Consider the following 19,049-nt stretch of genomic DNA (forward strand, 5'->3'; position numbering starts at 1 on the left):
GATTAGACATTAATCATCTAAGGCAAATTTCTGTTAAAACTAAGACAAATATTTATAATATTAGAATTTTTCATCTTGAACCAGTTTGCTGGAATTCTGTCCTTTTACATGATTTCTTTTCACCTATAGTTAACCAGGATCTTTTCAGATTTGGGAAGTATGTGATATTGATAGACCCTGTAATTTTGAGGTTTGTGTTTTCATGAATTTGAGTGAAAGGAACGACATAAAGACATTCATGAACAAGTAAATGAACTTTAGCTGTTTGACCAACAATCTCATCTTTAAAACTACAAAACCTGGATACTTCTAAGATTTCTGATTGCAAATACCTGATTGTCCTTTGAACTGAAAAGTACAGTTCAAAATACAAAAAAAAATTCAGAAGAAAAGCATAAAGATTATAAGTCATCAACATTTACAACTTTTAGTATGTTTCATTAGCAAAATATGTTCACTGGAGCTTCAGTCATCTTATGTGAAAATGCACACTGTTTGCCAGGAGAGGGATACAAAAATGACACATCAAAAAAGGATAGAGATAATTTATTTCCAAATTAAGGTCGTGTTAACAGTGCTGAAGCAAGGATTAATCAATGGCTTGAACTTGCTCCATTACGGTTGCATTCAGTTTATTAAATACTAACAAACACATCTGCATATCTGGAGAGTAGTGTGTTGAAACTGTCTTTTTTTGAATAACTGATAGGTACTTGAATATTTTGTTTTCAACATGCAGAATTGGAACTTGCATGTATGTTGCATTCCATGTCTGTAATCAAGCTAGAGCTTAGAGCCACACAATTTCAATATCCTGATTGAGTTTTCACAAATATATCAAAACTGAACATTGTACAGGCTTCACTTGCAATAAATTTATCAAATATCTTAATAGTTAATGTCGATTGCTGACAAAGTTTAATTAAGCTTATTTAGATGGTTGTAATTTGTTGAGATAAAAATGTGTCTTCAACATAAAGAGCTCCTGTAAGGCATTATATATAAAAACTTCAAATTACATTCACTTTGTCAAGTTTAATTTTAACTACATTTGAACATGATGGGAAGTTGGGATAGGTTGATCAGCATCCACAGGCATTGTCAGTATAGCTTCCTTGAAAATGTTCAGCTAATTTATTTTTTATTGGTCATTGCTGGCAAATCTGGCATTTATTACCAATCTCTAGTTATCATGAAATAGCAACTTAAATATCAATCACAGTAGTTTAGGTCTTGAGTTATATGTAGGCCTTTCTAAAGTATACCAGTGTGCAAGTTAAGTTTTAATGACAATCCCAATAATTTCATGGCCATTTTAACCGGCTTACAGATTTCAAAGTGAGCTCAACATCATTGCATATTTTTGATCATGAAGTGAAATCTGTTGGATTGTTGATCCAGGCTTCAGCACCGCTAGTCCAATGACATGACTACTTATCCTTTATTCTAATTCTTACCTTCTTATGTCCTAATCCCCTGTCAATGGAAGCGAATATTGACTAGAAAATACTAAATCTAAAAGTACGCATCTTTCCTCATCATATAATTGAGATCTGTATCATTTTCTGTGCAGTTTAATTAAATTGTTTCCTTTATTAATAATACATTGCACTTTTCCAAATAGAAAATTCATTAACTACATTTGTACAAATAATGAAGTAAATGAGATGTTTCTATTATTTTTAAAATTGAGTCTGTGTACAGCAAGTGGTGGCTGCAGTGGGTGCAGGGTCTTAACTTTTGCACATTCAGCATTTCCATCTCAGTAGTAGTTGTAAGATGCATGTGCCATTTGCACTCTTAGGACTAATTTATGTTAATAGTAGTTTCAAAACCTAAGCATCTTCAGCATCAGCTAAGTTTATCTGCATCATCCAACAGGAGCTGCGGGAAAGCTACAGCAAACAGCAGTTTGCCCTGGAGCAGCTCTATCGAATTAAGGATGATAAAATTCGAGCAATTGAAAGAAAGAAAGCTGAAGATCAAGCAAAGAAAAAAAGGGAAGAGGAGGAAGCAATAAGGTGATTTTGTGCATTATTTTATTGCTTAATAATTGAACGTTTTTCCATGATTGTAGCTGAAAATTCTACAGTGTATTTGCAACCACTGAATTGTGTATGTCTTTTTTAAAGTTAGGAGTACTAAAATGATCAAGGTAAGACAGAGTGAAATAAATTTAAATAGAATTGCTGGAAATTATTGCAAGATGTTTTGATTCATGTTGGGGTTTTCCTGAATATGGCTGCTTATGGTTCTATACCTCCCTAGGCGACTTGTCTGTCCAGTTAAGACATTAATTATAATTGATGCTACCTCATGATTGACTTATCAGAAATTGATGAAGTCCAATATGAATTTACTCCATCTCTCCCCGGAAGAAATGTCTGTGTATCATTCTAGTTCTGCTGAGTTTCCAAACTGAAAGTTGCTATTGATCCAGAAAGAAATTTCATAGTTCATGGGAAGTGTCATATTATTGAGACTCTGTGTTAGTTTGTATTTACCATGTGGTATACTTAAAGACTTCAAATTTGCCACTTACAGTGCACAATGATGGGACAATGCAGGCCACAATGTAGTTTTTGACTGACCATCATCTGAAGCAACTTTGTAATTTTAAGTTGTACTACGTTTGTGTTTATCTTTTGTTTAGAAAAGCAAAGCAAGAAAAAGAGAATCTCTGGAAATCAAGAATCAAAAGAGAAGAGGAGATAAGACAGCAGAAGTTGGAAGAAGAGCGACTTCAAGACAAGATCCGTGAGGAGGAAAATCAGAAAACTGAGGCATTTGCTGCTCGGCAAAGGGAGATAGAAGCAGAAAGTAAAAGGCTCTCTGAGGAGAAGCATCGTCGTGAAGAGGAGGAGAAAAAGAGACTTACACAGCTTCAAAGAGAAGCTGAAGAAGAAGAGAAGAGGAAGGCTCAGATTCTAAGAAAAGCAGAGGAAAAACGCCAACAAGAAGAAGAAAGGAGAAGACAGGAAACAATAAAGCAAGGTGAAGCTGAGAAGCGTCACTCAAAGACTGATGTACAAGAAAAGTTGAAGGATGTTCTGAAATTAACTGACAAACCAACATATGGATTAAGGAAAGAAGGTACATATATGGGTTTTTACCAAAATAGTCTGATTTACCATCTTCTGAGTCTGAAGCTTATGAGTTCAGGTTCCATTCCAGAGATAGGAATATTTAGTTCAGTCTGACGTTTTAGTGCAGTACTGATGGATGTCATGTCATCCCTCCTGACCAGATTTATAAGATCTGAAGACTATTAAGAGGAAAGCAGGTCAATTTCAGTGTCCTGGCCAATCTATAATCTCAATTGATATCACTTAGAAAGGAATACAGATTATTTCATTGTTGCTGTTCATAGAGCCTTGCTGTATGCATACAGTTATGTTTCCTACATCACCATTTTGACCACACTTAGCCAATGAAACAAGTCTTTCTTCTGTGAAGTATTTTGTATGTCCTGAAGGCATGAAAGTTGCTATTCAGGTGCAAGCTCTTACTTTCTAACCCCTTTTGCATCAACAAATGCCAAATTGTGCTATTAATTAGCTAGAAAGAACGGAATGTGGAAGTGTTTGAGATGCCTGCTATACACTATTCTTGATCTACACTAATGAAATCTTAAAGTTTGCGTCCTATTGATCTATCCAGCTTTCAGTGTATATGTTACATTTCACATGTTATATGTCTGCATTTTTGTAACAAGCCAATTTTTTAAGATATCTTATCACATACCTTCTAAAGTATTGTGTACACAATCTTTATTTGGGTCAAGTCTTCAGAAAGTTGCATTTTGTCAAAGGCAACTTGTGTTTCACAAGTCAATTCTCACTTTCTTTCTAAATTTTTCACTCATTTTTATCTTGCATCATGGATTCTATACATTTGCACAAATCTAATTTTAGACTATTTTTGTTCACTTGATTTATCCCTCTATTTCTTAACTAAATTAGTACGGTATTCCTCAACATTTCTGCAATCATTTTATTATTTAAGGGGATTTGCTGTTTTCTGTATTATTTTCTCTGCATGTCAAGAGGACATGTTATCAGAAATATTTATTTATCCATTTAGGGTTTTTTTGAAGTTTTGTTCTGATAATTTTATGGAAAGACACATTTGTTTATTTTCACTGTTCTAATTTTAGTTTAACTGAAGGTTTTTCTTGAGTAATTTTCATTGGACGGACAGAATGAACAAACAAGATTTGCCATAAAAACAGAAAAACTCCAGGTTTGGTAGCATTTCTGTAAAGAGAAACAGCTCAAAAATAAATGTGACAAGAAAGTTCATCAACCTGAAAGTTCTGTTTAATTTCCACAGATACTGCCAGTCAAGCTGAGTTCTTTCAGAATCTTATGTTTTTATTTTAGGCGCCCAGTAGCTACAGTATTTTACTATTGTACATGAGCTGGCATTCTTTTGGTGATGAGCATGTATAACTTGGTGGCTACGACAAGCTAATCTGTTGCCTTGAGTCTTTTTCTGTTATAGTTATGGAACTACAAACTTTCTTGAGCTCAATATTCTGATCTCTCAGAGCAGCGACAACTTCAATTCTTGTTTTTATGGACATTTCAATCATACAAAAATGCTTTTGCATTAAATTTAGTAATTTTTCTATAAATCATGTGATTTATTTTTATCTATATATATTACATTAAATGTCTCACTCCACTAAGGGTTTACTAGAATAGACTATTTAAACATGTAAGCAAAAACATTGAATAAATCAAATATTTTACTTAAATTACTGTGGCTCAGTGGTTAGCACTGCGGCCTCATGGTGCCAGGGGCCCGGGTTCAAATCCAGCCTCGGAGGACTGTCTGTGGGGATTTTGCACATTCTCCCCGTGTCTGCGTAAGTTTCGACTGGGTGTTCTGATTTCCTCCCATGGTCCAAGGATGTGCAGGTTAGGTGAACTGGCCATGCTAAATTGCCTGTAGTATTTAGGGATGTATAGTTTAGGTGCATTAGTCAGGAGTAAATGTATAGTAGGGTAGGGGGATGGGTCTGGGTGGGTTACTCTTTGGAGGGTCGATGTGGACTTGTTGGGCCAAACTGTTTCCAAACTGTTGGAACTCTGAATCTGTTAGTAAACATTATTGACCATGCATAGTCTTCATTTTCAGATGTCCTTTAGAGGAAGTCCTTTTGTTTTGGTATTCCTACTGCTTTCCTCAAGGTTGATTTTCGTCTGTTTATTTCTGAACAATTTTCCTCAATGGAGAGCACTTCACAATCTGTGAGGCTGAACCTCTATATTATCACAACAGAAGACTATGTTGAGTACTTCAATAGCGTTGCACAAACCACATGACTCTGTTCGAGGTTTTTCATGACTTTGTTACCCAGATATCAACTTCCTAAATCCTTAGTTACAATGCTTAGCACATTGTTCTTTAAAAAAAGACTAGATTTTATTTCTTGATATTATCCATAAAAATGAGAATTTGACCAATGTTATAATTTAAAATGTGCTTGCTAAGCAAACAAGCAAGAATCGATTAAGATTTTTTGTATATGTATTTTCTACAGTGCCACTCAACAAAAGTAAAGTCTCCCTGCCTGCAAAGTCAGCAATCTTGATAACTTATCGAGCATTATATCCATTTGAGGCAAGAAATTATGATGAACTCAGCTTTCAAGCTGGAGATCTAATTGAGGTAGGTTTTCTTTCCAGTTCGACTAGTTATTCACTTGTTCCTTTTATTTTGTGTTACTGCATCTAACCATAGCATAAGTGAAAACCCAAGTGCTGTGGCAGATACATAAGGGTCTCCAAAAGCTCTGTCTGCTACATCAACTGATCAAATAATTTCCAAATTCTTCCAGCCTTTGTCACAGCAGCCTATTGTATTTCTAATGAGTTAGCCAAAAAATACATTTCAGTGTTTTGTAGCTCATGAAAATTTTTTTTTGTTGTTTTGTGATGTTAAATCAGTGGATATAACATTTTTTGTTGTGGTATATGATATTTCTCTCGCCAACTCTCCCTCTATTGAACCAGTTCTCCTTCTGTGTTCTGTAGTTTAAACCTTGCTGATACATGGTTCCACAAGTATCATTATTTAGTGCCGTACCTTGATAAATCTCAACAACAGTGTAAGACATTAGCACTATGTTCAGTCCCACTGTCATCCATTGACCCTAGGGATTTCAGCACAGCATTGCAATTTTTCAATTTTAGCTTTTTAGACTAGGTTTTGAAACCATCTGTAATACCCTCACCATTAACTATGTCTGCAGCAACCTTGAATCACATTCTAGTCTGTGTGGATGAGGAGAAGTTATGAAAGGACGCAGATTTCAGTCAGAAACTTTTCCTTCACCTACCATCCTTGTTGTGTTAAAATATCTTTAAAAAAGTATAGTGTGGTTTATATGTATATATATTTTACTTAGCAATAGCAATTGACATGACAACATCTGGGAATTGAAATGCAAGATTTTTTTTCAGCAGACTCGACTCCAGAATGTTCTAATTTTGTTGTGTAACACTCAGGTTGATGAAACAACTGAAGGGGAATCAGGCTGGTTGTATGGTACAATGCGAGGCAAATCCGGTTGGTTCCCAGTGAACTATGTGGAGAAAATGACAGAGAGTGAAGCCCCTTTATCACCCAAAAGAGCTTTATTGCCACCCTCAAAACCTACTTCAACTACCTCAACATCTCCTGGGTTTGTTTTTCTGTTCATTTTCAGATATTAATGCTCACTTGAATTTTACCATTTGAGTTCTGTAATAACACAATTGCAATTTGAATCATTATGGATCACTTGTGATGTTAATGCTGTCTTCCTATGCAAAGTATTCTTGTTACTGAGATTCTAATTAAAATTTTTAATAAAGTCTTGTTGAAAGTTAATCACCCCAACCTTCTCAAGGGCACCCAGGCCTGGGCAATAAATGCTGGTCCAGCCTGCAAAGCCACACCCCCTGAATTTCTATGTAGTGTTTGCTTTGTTATGCTTTTGGCTAGTTTATTCCAGATTTCTTATTACCTTCAACAATGTCTTTCCTTACTTTTGCTAATGTTACCCAAGAAGCAAACAATAAATAAAGAGAGACCTGGAGAAACTCAGCAGACCTGGCAAAGTTGATGAAGAGAGAAACTATGTTAACATTTTGAGTCCCATAATTGGAATCAGAATAAGTGTTCTGAAGGATAGACTAATTGGACTTAAAATGTTAACTCTTGCTCTTTCTGCAGATGTTACCACAGTAGATGAGTTTCTTCAGTGATTACTGTTTTTATTTTAGATCTCCTCCATCTACAGTACTTTGCTTTGAACAAGTTGGAAATCTGAAATAGATACCAAAAATGCTGGTTCAGAGTGAGAAACAGAGATTACAGTTCAGATCCTTGACCTTTCATCAGGACTTGTCAGGTTAGAAATGCCAAGATTTTTAAGCAAGTGAAAGAGAAGAAGATTTAAAAAGAATAAAAAGGGAAGATCTGTAATAAGGTGGAAGACTGGAGAGATTAAATGCCAAAAAAGTTGATTGTGCAGCCCAAATCATGTATTACTGGAACAAGACTGAAAATGTGTTGCTGGTTAAAGCACAGCAGGTTAGGCAGCATCCAAGGAACAGGAAATTCGACGTTTCGGGCCAGAGCCCTTCATCAGGAATGGAACAAGTAATGAAATACACATAGCTAGAGGAAGGCTAAAATTCTAAGTAGCTGATGTCAGAATGCAAAACAAAGGGAAAAATGAAAGTAAAACAGAATCTTCAAAGAAAAAACAGTGGTCAGAGATTGAAGTCTAAAATTGTTGCCCTCAGTCTAGAAGCTTTTAGGATGATGCCTAATCTAAGAATGAAGTGCTTACACTGAAATTCATCGAACATTTCAGGAAGCTGAGGGTTGAGTGAAGGCAAAAATATGCACAATTAAAATGACAGATGACTAGAAGATTGAGATTATGCTTCTGGGTTAAATGATGGTGTCCCACAAGGGAGACATTCGGTCTGCATTTAATTTTGTCCATGCAGAGCAAATCACAATGGGAGCAGTGACTACGTTATTGAAAAATGGACATGTAAATCATTGTTTCACCTGGATGGAATGTTCGAAGCCTTGAATTGTCAGGAGAGAAGGGACAGTGCTGCACCTTCTCCACTTGTATAGAATTGTCCCATTGCAAAGTCTACTTAAGGACTAGGAGCAGGAGTAGGCTATTTGCTCCACTATTCAATACGATCATGGCTGATCTTTTCGTGGGCCTCAGATCCACTTACCTGCCCTCTCACCATAACATGATTAAGGAACAAATCAGAGTATTATGGAGGGAGTGGCCTGGAATGTTTATGCGAAAGGTGGATGTGTTTATTGCTGCCATCAAGCTAAAGGCACCAGAAATTGCAGACGACAACCTGCAGATGTGATGGAGATGGACAGACTCATAGATTTGAATAGTTCATTTCAGGAAGCGAGGCGTGCAGAGTGGTAGTAACTGGGAATCTGTTGGCTTACAGTGAATATTCGTCAATTGGTTATCTTCAGACGTGGAGGTCAAGTATGCAGTTTTTGTGAATATTTATAGTTCAGGTTGTTAGTTTGCACGCTGAGCTGGAGGATTTGTTCTCAGATATTTCGTCACCATGCTAGGTGACATCATTGGGGGCCCCCTCAGACCCATAGTCTCACTTCCTGGCACATCGACATATAGACTTACCAAAGATTTTCAACGCAAACTGAAATACTCAGTCGAGAACTCGCGCCACTCCATCCACTCCACCCAGGAATTCCTGAACATCATCAAAGACACTAATGTAGAGGACAAACGAGGTCATAGTTTCCTTTGAAGTGACGGCCCTATTCACATCTTAAACATCACCCTGGCCAAAAAAACACTGGCCTCACTACTGGACGAACCAAGGACACAAACACCAGACAGCATCAACTCCAATAACAAGGACAGCATTGTCAAGCTAGTAAACTTTTGCCTCACAGCCACTTCACCTTCAAAGACAAGACGTACAAACAAATCAACAGGATACCCATGGGATCACCCAGAGACTCTAGCCAAACTACGTATGTTAAAGACATATCAGCGATGACGACCAGACTACTCCAGTCCCTTGGCATCGTGGTAGCCCACAAACCTACCAACACACTGAAACAGCTGCTGATGAATCTAGAGGACCTTGTACCAACAACCAGCAGAATGAATGTCATATACAAAATACCCTGCAAGGACTGCAACAGATATTACATCAGTCAGACAGGCAAAAAACTAGCCACTAGGACATACGAGCACCAACTAGCCACCAAAAAACACAATCAACTATCTTGGTATCCTTACACACAGACGATGAGGGACACCAGTTAGACTGTGACAAACATCCATCTGGGACAGGCTAAACAGAGACCTGCATGGAAATTCCTAGAGGCATTCAAACCAGAATTCCATCAACAAACATATCAATTTGGACTTCATTTACCAACCTTTCAGAAAAAGAACCAGAAGTAATACCGTCCACCACAACAGACAACCACCAAGAGACACACATAGCAAGTGGGATAGAACACCAAAGGAGGTTCACTGATGATGTTGCCGAGCATGGTGAAATTTCTGAGAACAAATCTTCCAGCTTAGCGAGCAAACTTACAACATGGAGGTCAAGTAATTGGGAAGCCAAGAGTCTGAGGTTGCGCATGTTATTGAAAAATTCTCATGCTGGTAGGAAAAGACTTGTTAAAGAGAGGAAAAAGTAGTTGAGATTGTAGGAACAGACTGATGGACTTGGTCTACCATGATAATTCTGTTTACACATGTTGGAGAGTAGCTCAAATTGGCCTGTTCAGGATTGAGGGCACTATGATTTTGTAAGTTGTAGAGAGAAATTCTGTAGAGGATTGACAAATCTAGATCTGTATTCACTAAAGTTTCTAAGAATGATAAGTGATCTGATTGAAACTTGTTACATTCTTGTAAAGGTGTAGATGGGTGATTCTTAAACCAGGGAACATGATCTCTGGAAAAGGGAAAAATGAAAGTAAAACAGAATCTTCAAAGAAAAAACAGTGGTCAGAGATTGAAGTCTAAAATTGTTGCCCTCAGTCTACAAGCTTTTAGGAGGTCATTTAAGACTCAGGTAAGAAAAACTTTGGTGGCAAAGTAGCTCATTGGTTATCACTATTGCCTCACAGCGCCAGTGACGTGGGTTCGATTCTGGTCTCGGGCAACTGTGCAAATTCCACACAGACATTCTCCCCATGTTTGTGTGCATTTCCTCTGGGTGCTACGGTTTCCTCCCACAATCCATAAATGTGCAGGTCAGGTGAATTGCATGCTAAATTGCCCGTAGTGTTAGGTGTTTAGTCAGGGGTAAATTTAGGGGAATGAGTCTGGGTGGGTTACTCTTTTTGGAGGATCAGTGTGGACTTATTGGGTCGAAGGGCCTGTCTCCACGCTGCAGGGAATCTAATCTAACTTCCTTTACTCATTGGAGAGGGCTCTCTCGTGTATCGCTTTTTAACTTCTATATATTCAACAACTGAATATCCATTTGTGGAAGAAAATTCCAGAAATTTAAAGCATGTTGAGTGAAGAAATTGCTCCTCATCTCAACCCTAAATGGCTGCCCCCTTATCCAGAGACTCTGATACCTAGTTCTAGACTCCTCAGCCAGGGTAACTGTTTGACTTACATTCTTAAGAAATAAAATTGGTAAAAGGAGGCAAGAAATATTGGATCAATTCAGTACGCTGCTTTACAGCACTTATCAATTATAATTGACTTCACTGGTCACATGTCACCAATCTGAAACATACCCATTTCTTCTTTTGTTTTTTACCATTCAGCTAATCCTCCCTCCACGCTGGTATGTTACAATACCCCTCCCACCCCTTTTTTTACATAAAAACTTTTGTACAGAAGCTTGTCAAATGCCTTCTTGAAATCCATGTACATCAATGGGGATTACCTTTTATCCATAGCACATGTCACTCCTTTAAGGAAATCCAGTAAATTGGCTAAACAGATTTTGCTTTTACAGACTATTCTGATTTTTCACATTAACCTGCTTACTGATCAGCTTTCACAACATGCCTATCACAGACTTCAAACTACCTCCCATCCTCCTTGAATAGAGTTGTATTTACTGTTTCCTGTACAATTAAATCTTTCCAGACTTGAACAAATTTGAAAGATTAACACCAATGCATTTGCTACCTCATTAGCCACTCCTTTTAAGGCCTGACTCTGAAGTCCATGAGAGCTGGAGTCTCATCAACTGCTAGCTCTACCAGTTTGCTCAGTATGACTGCTTTCATTACAAATTTCACCAAGTTCCTGTCTTTCCTCCACTTCATATTTTACAGGTATCACTGGGATTGTTTTTTGTTTTCTCTGTCGCGAAGACAGAAGCAAAATACTTATTCATTACTTCTGCCCTTTCTTTATTACCAATGTTATAGACCAGACCAAACCCTTTCAAAGTATGTCAAGGAGGTAGCCTAAACTTGAACATTTTCTTATTTTAAAAGGAGGTGCAAGACATTGTGCTCCAGATGCAATGCAACTGGTCAAACTATCAGGGACTTGAAGCAAAACACACTTTATTCATACATTATATTTAAAATACAGACAAAAAATAAAAGGAAACTATTGCTGTAACTGAACTCTATTTAAACACTTAACAAAATAATAAACTACTCATTAACTGTTTCAGTATAGTAACATCCTACAAGCGCACAACTGGCAAAAGCCAAGTTAGTAAAATAGGAGCAAATTACTGCAGATGCTGGAATCTGTACTGAAAACAAAAAAATGCTGGAAATCACAGCAAGTCAGGCAATATCTTGGGGGGTGGGGGGGGGGGGGGGGGGGGGGGGGGGGGGGGGAGGGGGGGAGATGGAGAGCAAGCTAACATTTTAAGAGAGATGACCATATCATTGTCAGTCTCATATGTAATTCTAGCTACTGGAAGAGAACCCTGACTTTTATTTTTTAACAGAGGAAAAACAGCTTTAAGACCCCAGCAACTGTTGAAAGCTAAAACTAAGAATCCTTGTTCTGTGGGAGTTTGACCCCATTCTGAATAGTTGCTTCCATTGTTCCAGTTTCCAAAAACAAGCCTCAAGGCCTGATAAGGTCTTAGTTTATTGGTTTTAAGCAGGTCTATTGGCATCTCTCTTTCAATCTCGCTTCATTTAAAACAAAAAAAGGACAAAATACATCTCAGAAAGACATAGTATCATCACACCAAGTATTAATTGCACATTGTCACCTTGTAGAGGACTGACTTATTTGTTTTTTTTTCCCATTTTAGATGCCAATAGAAATTCTTTCTTTGTTTTATGTTACTAGCTAGCTTTCTCCCGTACTGTGACGTATTACATTCAGTTCTGCTATAACACAGTAGTTCCGTTCTCAGGCTATCCTGTGTTATAAGAAAATTGCGTATTAGCAGCACCATTTAAATTCCAATGAGCCCAGAATTGTGTTAAAATCATGTTTTAAAAGTTCTTGCTTTAGAAAGTGTCCCCAATTCGTCAATAATGTTGCAACGAATTCCCATTAACGAAACGTGCATTATGTTGGAATGACCTGTAGTCCTCAACCTTTTATTCATTTGCTGTTCTTTGTATTCTGATTAGTCATCTGACCTGCCACGCACATTTACGCAATTGCAGATGCTTTTTCCTAAGTTTGATTTCTGCTTAAATTCTTCAGTTACACAGCTGGTGGATCCTCCCCTTAGAATTTATCTTTACCATTGGAATGTGCTTATTCTCAGTATTATGAGGTAACTCTTTGCGTGTGTATCTCTCTTGATCAATGAGCTGGCTTAATAACCCCGTTCACTTTAGCTAGCTCAGCTTTCACATCCACATTCTTTCCCCTCATAAGATCTAAAACTAGTCTTAGATCCATTATTCTCCCTTTCAAACTAGATGTAAAATTGAATTATATTATGACAACTGCTACACGGATGTCTCCTTGTTCTGAGGATCTTAATTAATCCTGTCACGTTACACAAGTGATTCCAGAACATGCTGTTAAACAAAATACTTTCAAAAGCATTATACAAACTCCTCATGAAGATTACTATTACTAGTCTGATTTTCCAGCTAACATTTAGATGAAATCTGTCATAGTTATTGACATTTCATTATCAAAAGCACCTGAATTTTTTCTTGAATGTTTCATTCTATATTGTGACATTTTTCCTCTTCTATTCCTCATCTACACCCACACAGATTCTATAGTATGTTCTCCCAAAGCAAAGCTGTTTCTAACCATTGCACTAATACATCTTAGAAATGGAGTGCTATCCTTCCACTGTCTATTCTTCTTCAATGTCATATATTCAGAGCTGAATTCCTGTCATCCTGCATCCTGTCATCCTCCCCGTAATAGCTATCAGATTACTTTGTTTATTTTAATGTGTGCTGTCAGTTCATTAACTTTGTTGTAAATGCTACCTATATTCCATTACAGAGCTTTCAGCTTTTTTTGTTATCTTTATAGCATTCAATTTTGACTGCTGGTATTTTCTTAGTGTTTTGCTTCTCTGTTCTTTCCTGTCATTCTCTGACCTTTATACCTTTGCTTCCATATTAGTGTTTTGCTCCTCTGCTTTAGTTTCCATCCCTTAAATGGTTACATTTACCTAAGCTTTATCCCTCCACACCCCAGCCCCAACTCAACACCCCCTCCAAGTTTAACGTCCTTTCTACTTCCCTAGTTATGCAGCTCACAAGAACACCGGGTGTGTCCTGTAACAACAGTACAGCTCCCATTTTCCTCTTTACTGGTGCTCGTGCCTCATATACTGGAATCCACATCTCCCACATCAGCTTTTGAGTCACACATTCGTTTCTCTAATCTTATTCATACTATGCTAATTTGTACACTACTCAGGCGGTTAATTTTCAGGTTCTGCTTTTAAGCATTCAACAGTTTATATTACCCCAGCAGAACCAATTTCCTTGTTACATCTGTGCCATTGGTACCAATGTGGATCATGACCACTGGATCCTCCATTTCCCATTGCAAGTTACTCCTCCAGCTCAGAGCAAATATTCCCAATCCTGGCGTTGGGCAGACAACACAGCTGTCTGGATTTGCACTTTGACTGTAGACAATAGGGTCAATCCCTCTTGCTGTACTTTCCCAGAAAATACTACAGTCCATCTTACTCCCAATTGAAATGGTTTTATAAATCGTAATGCCATGGACAGTTAGCTCTTTTGCCCTTTGGAGATTGGTGTGGACTTGTTGGGCCAAATGGCCTGTTTCCACACTGTAGGGATTCTATGATTGTGTCACCCTCTCTCTTATCAAACCAAACTGGTAAAACCTCAAACCTGTCGGACAGTTTCAAAGGCCAAGGCTCCTGCCATATGTGTCCACTCACTCTCAGTTACATCCTCTGTACAGCAAGAGGGATTGACCCTATTGTCTACAGTCAAAGTGCAAATCCAGACAGCTGTGTTGTCTGCCCAATGCCAGGGTTGGGAATATTTGCTCTGAGCTGGAGGAGTAACTTGCAATGGGAAATGGAGGATCCAGTGGTCATGATCCACATTGGTACCAATGGCACAGATGTAACAAGAAAATTGGTTCTGCTGGGGTAATATAAACTGTTGTATGCTTAAAAGCAGAACCTGAAAATTAACTTCTGGATTACCGCCTGAGTAGTGTACAAATTAGCATAGTATGAATACGATTGGAGAAATGAATGTGTGACTCAAAAGCTGATGTGGATTCCAGTATAGGAGGCACTAGCCCCAGTAAAGAGGAAAATGGGAGCTGTACTGTTACAGGACACCCGGTGTTCTTGTGAGCTGCATTACTGGGGAAGTAGAAAGGACTTTAAACTTGGAGGGGGTGTTGAGTTGGGACTGGGGTGTGGAGGGATAAAGTATTGCTCAAATCAGAACACCCTACCCTATAGAGTGTGACCATCTCCAAAATTAAACTGTCAAGGTAACTTTGATCCCTTCTCTGATGTACTGTCGTGCCTGCAACTCAACCTTTAGCTAATAACTCTGACTGAAGCTCCTGCAGTCACAAGCATATACTATTTTACAGTGCCTGGAACCTGGGTTCAGTTCTAACCTGGATATTGAGTTCAAAGTTTCTGAGAAGATTTGCATGTTTGCATCTTAGCCCCCTGTGTTCAGCACCTTCAACATATTGTCTAGCTATCACCATTGTTAACAGCTAACCCAAGAATGCAAATTTTTTTACAAAAAAGGTTTTGCGATTTACACATGAATGAAGTGAAACTATCACTGTATTCTAACAGATGAAAGGCTTAACAGACAATGAATTTTTCAATGTATAATTTCAGTTACATCAACACTGTAAATTTTTGCTATAAATTCTGTGTTAGGATTGAGCCCTCCACTACCACCTAATGAAGGAGCATCGCTCTGAAAGTTAGTGTGCTTCCAATTAAATCTGTTGGACTATAACCTGGTGTTGTATGATTTTTAACTTTGTACCCCAGTCCAACACCGGCATCTCCAAATCATAAAACTTTACAATATGGATCAAACAATGCAATACTTAGAATACTGATAAAACTTTCAATTTTTAACAATACCAGTTATCTGCTTATTCTGCACAAAATTGAAAAACAAATGCAAAATGAAAATCACCTCCTCCCCACTCAGCACAATTTGCTTCCCACTGAAAACTTTACTTCAAGCACTTCTGTCTATGCCCTGATTTCCCACGTTGAACCACGAATTCAGATATGCTCACAACCATTGTCTTACTCTCGTGAAGTAACCTTGTCACTGACCATGTTCCTCATTCTGAAATGGACTAGTAGCTCAGTTATTTATCTAAATAGTTTTTAAGCCATTTGGATTATTGTTAAATACTCTATATTTTCTGAATGGTGATCTGTAGTAGTGAAAATCTGCATTTTTTCTCTCCAATAGACCACATGCTCAAAATAAAATGAGTGATGAAGGGAATTTTCAATCAAGTCGAGGTTTCTCCGGGATTAGTGGCAGTCCCATTTGGCAGAAATCTGCTTTTACTCCAACTCTTCCCCCTGGTTCTGGATCACCAATTTATGATCAGGTACATCTCTCTAATACCTTATTTCTGTTTTATGAAGGTGAATGATTTGTTTCCTTCATTCTTCATGCACACTTAAAATTTGCACAAACTTTTTGTTTCGGCATCTCTATTAATGCTGTGAAAGGGTTTTGTGCAAGTGTTAGCAACACATTTGAAGTGTAATAAGATGGTACAATGCCAAGGTGTTACACGGAGAGCTTCAACAACAGCAACTTGAATCAAATTAAAATGCCATGGAATATAATCAACAATAAGCCAAAGGATGAGATATTAGAATCGATTACTGAAAATATGGTTCAGCGGATCAGGTTAGAGGTGATTCTTAAAGAGAAGCAGGAAGGTTTAAGGAGGAACTTCCAGAAGCTTTGGGCCTATATGACTTGAGGCATGATCGTCAGTGATGAGAAAAAGAGATTGAGAGATACACAAGAAGCCAGAGTTGGAAGAAGACAAGTGTTTGTGTAAGGCTTGCAGAAATGGCGGATGCTACAGAAGTAAGAATGAATTTGAGATCCAATCAATATCCCTCCTACATGTTCGGCTTTTGCTCGTAAGACAGTCAGTTCATCTCTGGAATCAGCCTAGTAACCTTCTCGAAGAAAAACCAGAAGATCTGTAGGGGCTCTAAATCTGAAATGATAATTGAAATTGCCTGTAAAACTCAGCAGGTCTGGCAGCATCTGTGGAACAAAATCAGAGTTAATGTTTTGGGTCCAGTGACCCTTCCTCGGAGCTCAATGATCTTCTCTGATCAGCTTTCAATGGATGAGTAATCCTTCTTAAGTATCTCCTGGTCTTGCTTCTCCTAATTCCTACTTCAACAACCACTCTGCCTCTTTATACTTACCTAGCTCAATTACCATTTAAATTTACCCACAGCTACCATTTGTGCTTCTCTTTGTATCCTCTGATGAGCTCTTTGCAACAGCAGCTGTTCCAAATGTTTGAACATCATCCAAGGCTACCCTATCCTTTCTTCATGTATCTGCTGAGGAGCTAACCTCAAACAGTTCCTTCCAGTTAAACTCACTCCAGTGTACTACTACCCCTGGAACTACAGTTGGTCAATAATCACCACCTATCACTGTATTTCCCTTGTTTTATTTAAGGTATAGTGTTCTATTTATTGTATTTTTATTATATATTTAGTTTTGTTATACTGAATAGAGCCCAAAACACTTGTCAAAATATTAACTTTTTCAGGTTGAAAATGTAAAAACTTTTAAGGCACTGGCACTTTGTTCGTGGACAGCAAAAAAAGAGAACCATTTGAATTTCTCAAAAGACGACGTAATTGATGTTCTGGAACAGCAGGATAACTGGTGGTTTGGAGAAGTTCGTGGTGGAAAGGGCTGGTTCCCCAGGTCATATGTCAAGATTATCGCTGATCAAACACAGTCATCAGTGGAGTAAGATTTTTTTTCTGTTTGCATAATTCTGGCATGTCAGTAAAATCAACAGTTGGTAATATAAGTTACACATGAACTTTGATAAGGAATGATTACATTTGCTACCAGATTGGGTAGCACAGTGGTTAGCATTGCTACCTCACAGTGCCAGGAACTCTGATTCAATTCCAGCTTTGGGTGACTGTCTGGAGTTTGTATGTTCTGGACCATGCCTGTGTGGGTTTCTGGTGAGTGCTATGGTTTCCACCCACAGTCTAAAGATGTGTAGATTAGGTTGGTTGGTCATGCCAAAGTGCCCTGTAGAGACCAAGGATGTTCAGGCTAGGTGGATAAGTCACGGTAAATGCAGGGTTATGAGGATGGCAGGCCTGGGTGGGATACTGTTCAGAGGGTCAGTGTAGACTCTTAGAGCCAAAAGGCCTCTATTCCCATTGTAGGGATTCTGTGATTCTTCTTGATAAATTTTTTTTTCAACTTGATATTGAATGTCTTTACTGAATGGAAACTGTCTATGCAAAACCTGACGGACTATAGTTGTAGGGTATTCCAAGGTAGCCCAAACATTCTACATTGACTGTCTTACATAAATAGTATCCATTTTAAATGTGAAAACAAGAATAGATACAAACTAAATACAAAATTAACAGAATAATCTATATATTGATATGGGGCTAAAGTGTGCTTTGGTTCAATTATTCTCCACCCTCTAACCAAGATAATATCGTAAGAAATCCACTACTTCATAATTCAGTAAGATGTGGGAGATCTGATTGTGACATTACCACCAATTATTCCTGCCCACCCTATAACCCTTGACTCCTTTGTTGATCAAAACTCTGTCTCAATGAGCCCTCAATATATTTGACCCAACCTCCACTGCTTTCTCAGACAGATCATTTCAAAGATGAACAACACTTTGAAAAAATATTCCTCCCATCTCTATTTTAAGTGGACCTTTGTTTTAAAACAATGTCCAACCACTTTAGATTCCCATAAGAAGGGAACCAGCATTTGCCAAACCTTTTCAGAATCTTCAGTATTTTGATATGATCAACACTAATTCTTCTAACTTCTGAAATAAGACAATTAATTAATCTCAGCAATCAGCCTAGTAATCTTCCCCGAAAGGCTTCCAAACGATGTCCTAAAGTAAGGACATCAATGCCTTGAAGTAGAAATCTTGTCTACTTTTATATTCCATCCCCCTTGAAATAAAGATGAATGTTTTAATTGCCTACCTAATTACGGCCGAGCCTGCATGCTAACCATTTAGAAACCCACACCGATACTGCAGAATTGTGCAGTTTCTCTTTTAAATATTCTGTTTTTTCTATTTGTCTTACCAATGCACAAAACCTTACATTTTCCCAAATTATACTTCATCTGCTAATAATTTAACTCTTTTTGCAGCCTTATGTCCTCTTCACAACTTAGCTTCCTACCTTTTCCATCCCTCCTTCAAAAAATAACCACACCCCACAGAAGAGAAGTTAACAGTCATTCTTTGAGATTCAGTAACAGTTGTGGAGTACATGCTATTTGAAGACATAGATAGTGATTGTTGAGGCTGTAAT

At 37.8% G+C, this 19,049-nt stretch overlaps 1 protein-coding gene across 6 annotated transcripts in view; it reads left to right on the top strand.

The window, feature by feature from the left end:
* itsn2b (intersectin 2b) overlaps positions 1 to 19,049 on the top strand; it is a 199,066-nt gene that overhangs the window by 121,088 nt on the left and 58,929 nt on the right. For all 6 annotated transcript variants that reach the window (XM_060851287.1, XM_060851286.1, XM_060851284.1 and 3 more), the window contains 6 exons: positions 1,882 to 2,021; positions 2,654 to 3,093; positions 5,549 to 5,676; positions 6,516 to 6,691; positions 15,922 to 16,066; positions 17,270 to 17,475. In XM_060851287.1, coding sequence (XP_060707270.1) covers positions 1,882 to 2,021; positions 2,654 to 3,093; positions 5,549 to 5,676; positions 6,516 to 6,691; positions 15,922 to 16,066; positions 17,270 to 17,475 — 1,235 coding nt within the window. The remainder of the gene's footprint in view (positions 1 to 1,881; positions 2,022 to 2,653; positions 3,094 to 5,548; positions 5,677 to 6,515; positions 6,692 to 15,921; positions 16,067 to 17,269; positions 17,476 to 19,049) is intronic.

The sequence above is a fragment of the Hemiscyllium ocellatum genome, chromosome 3, assembly GCF_020745735.1.
Source record: "Hemiscyllium ocellatum isolate sHemOce1 chromosome 3, sHemOce1.pat.X.cur, whole genome shotgun sequence".
NCBI lineage: Eukaryota > Metazoa > Chordata > Chondrichthyes > Orectolobiformes > Hemiscylliidae > Hemiscyllium > Hemiscyllium ocellatum.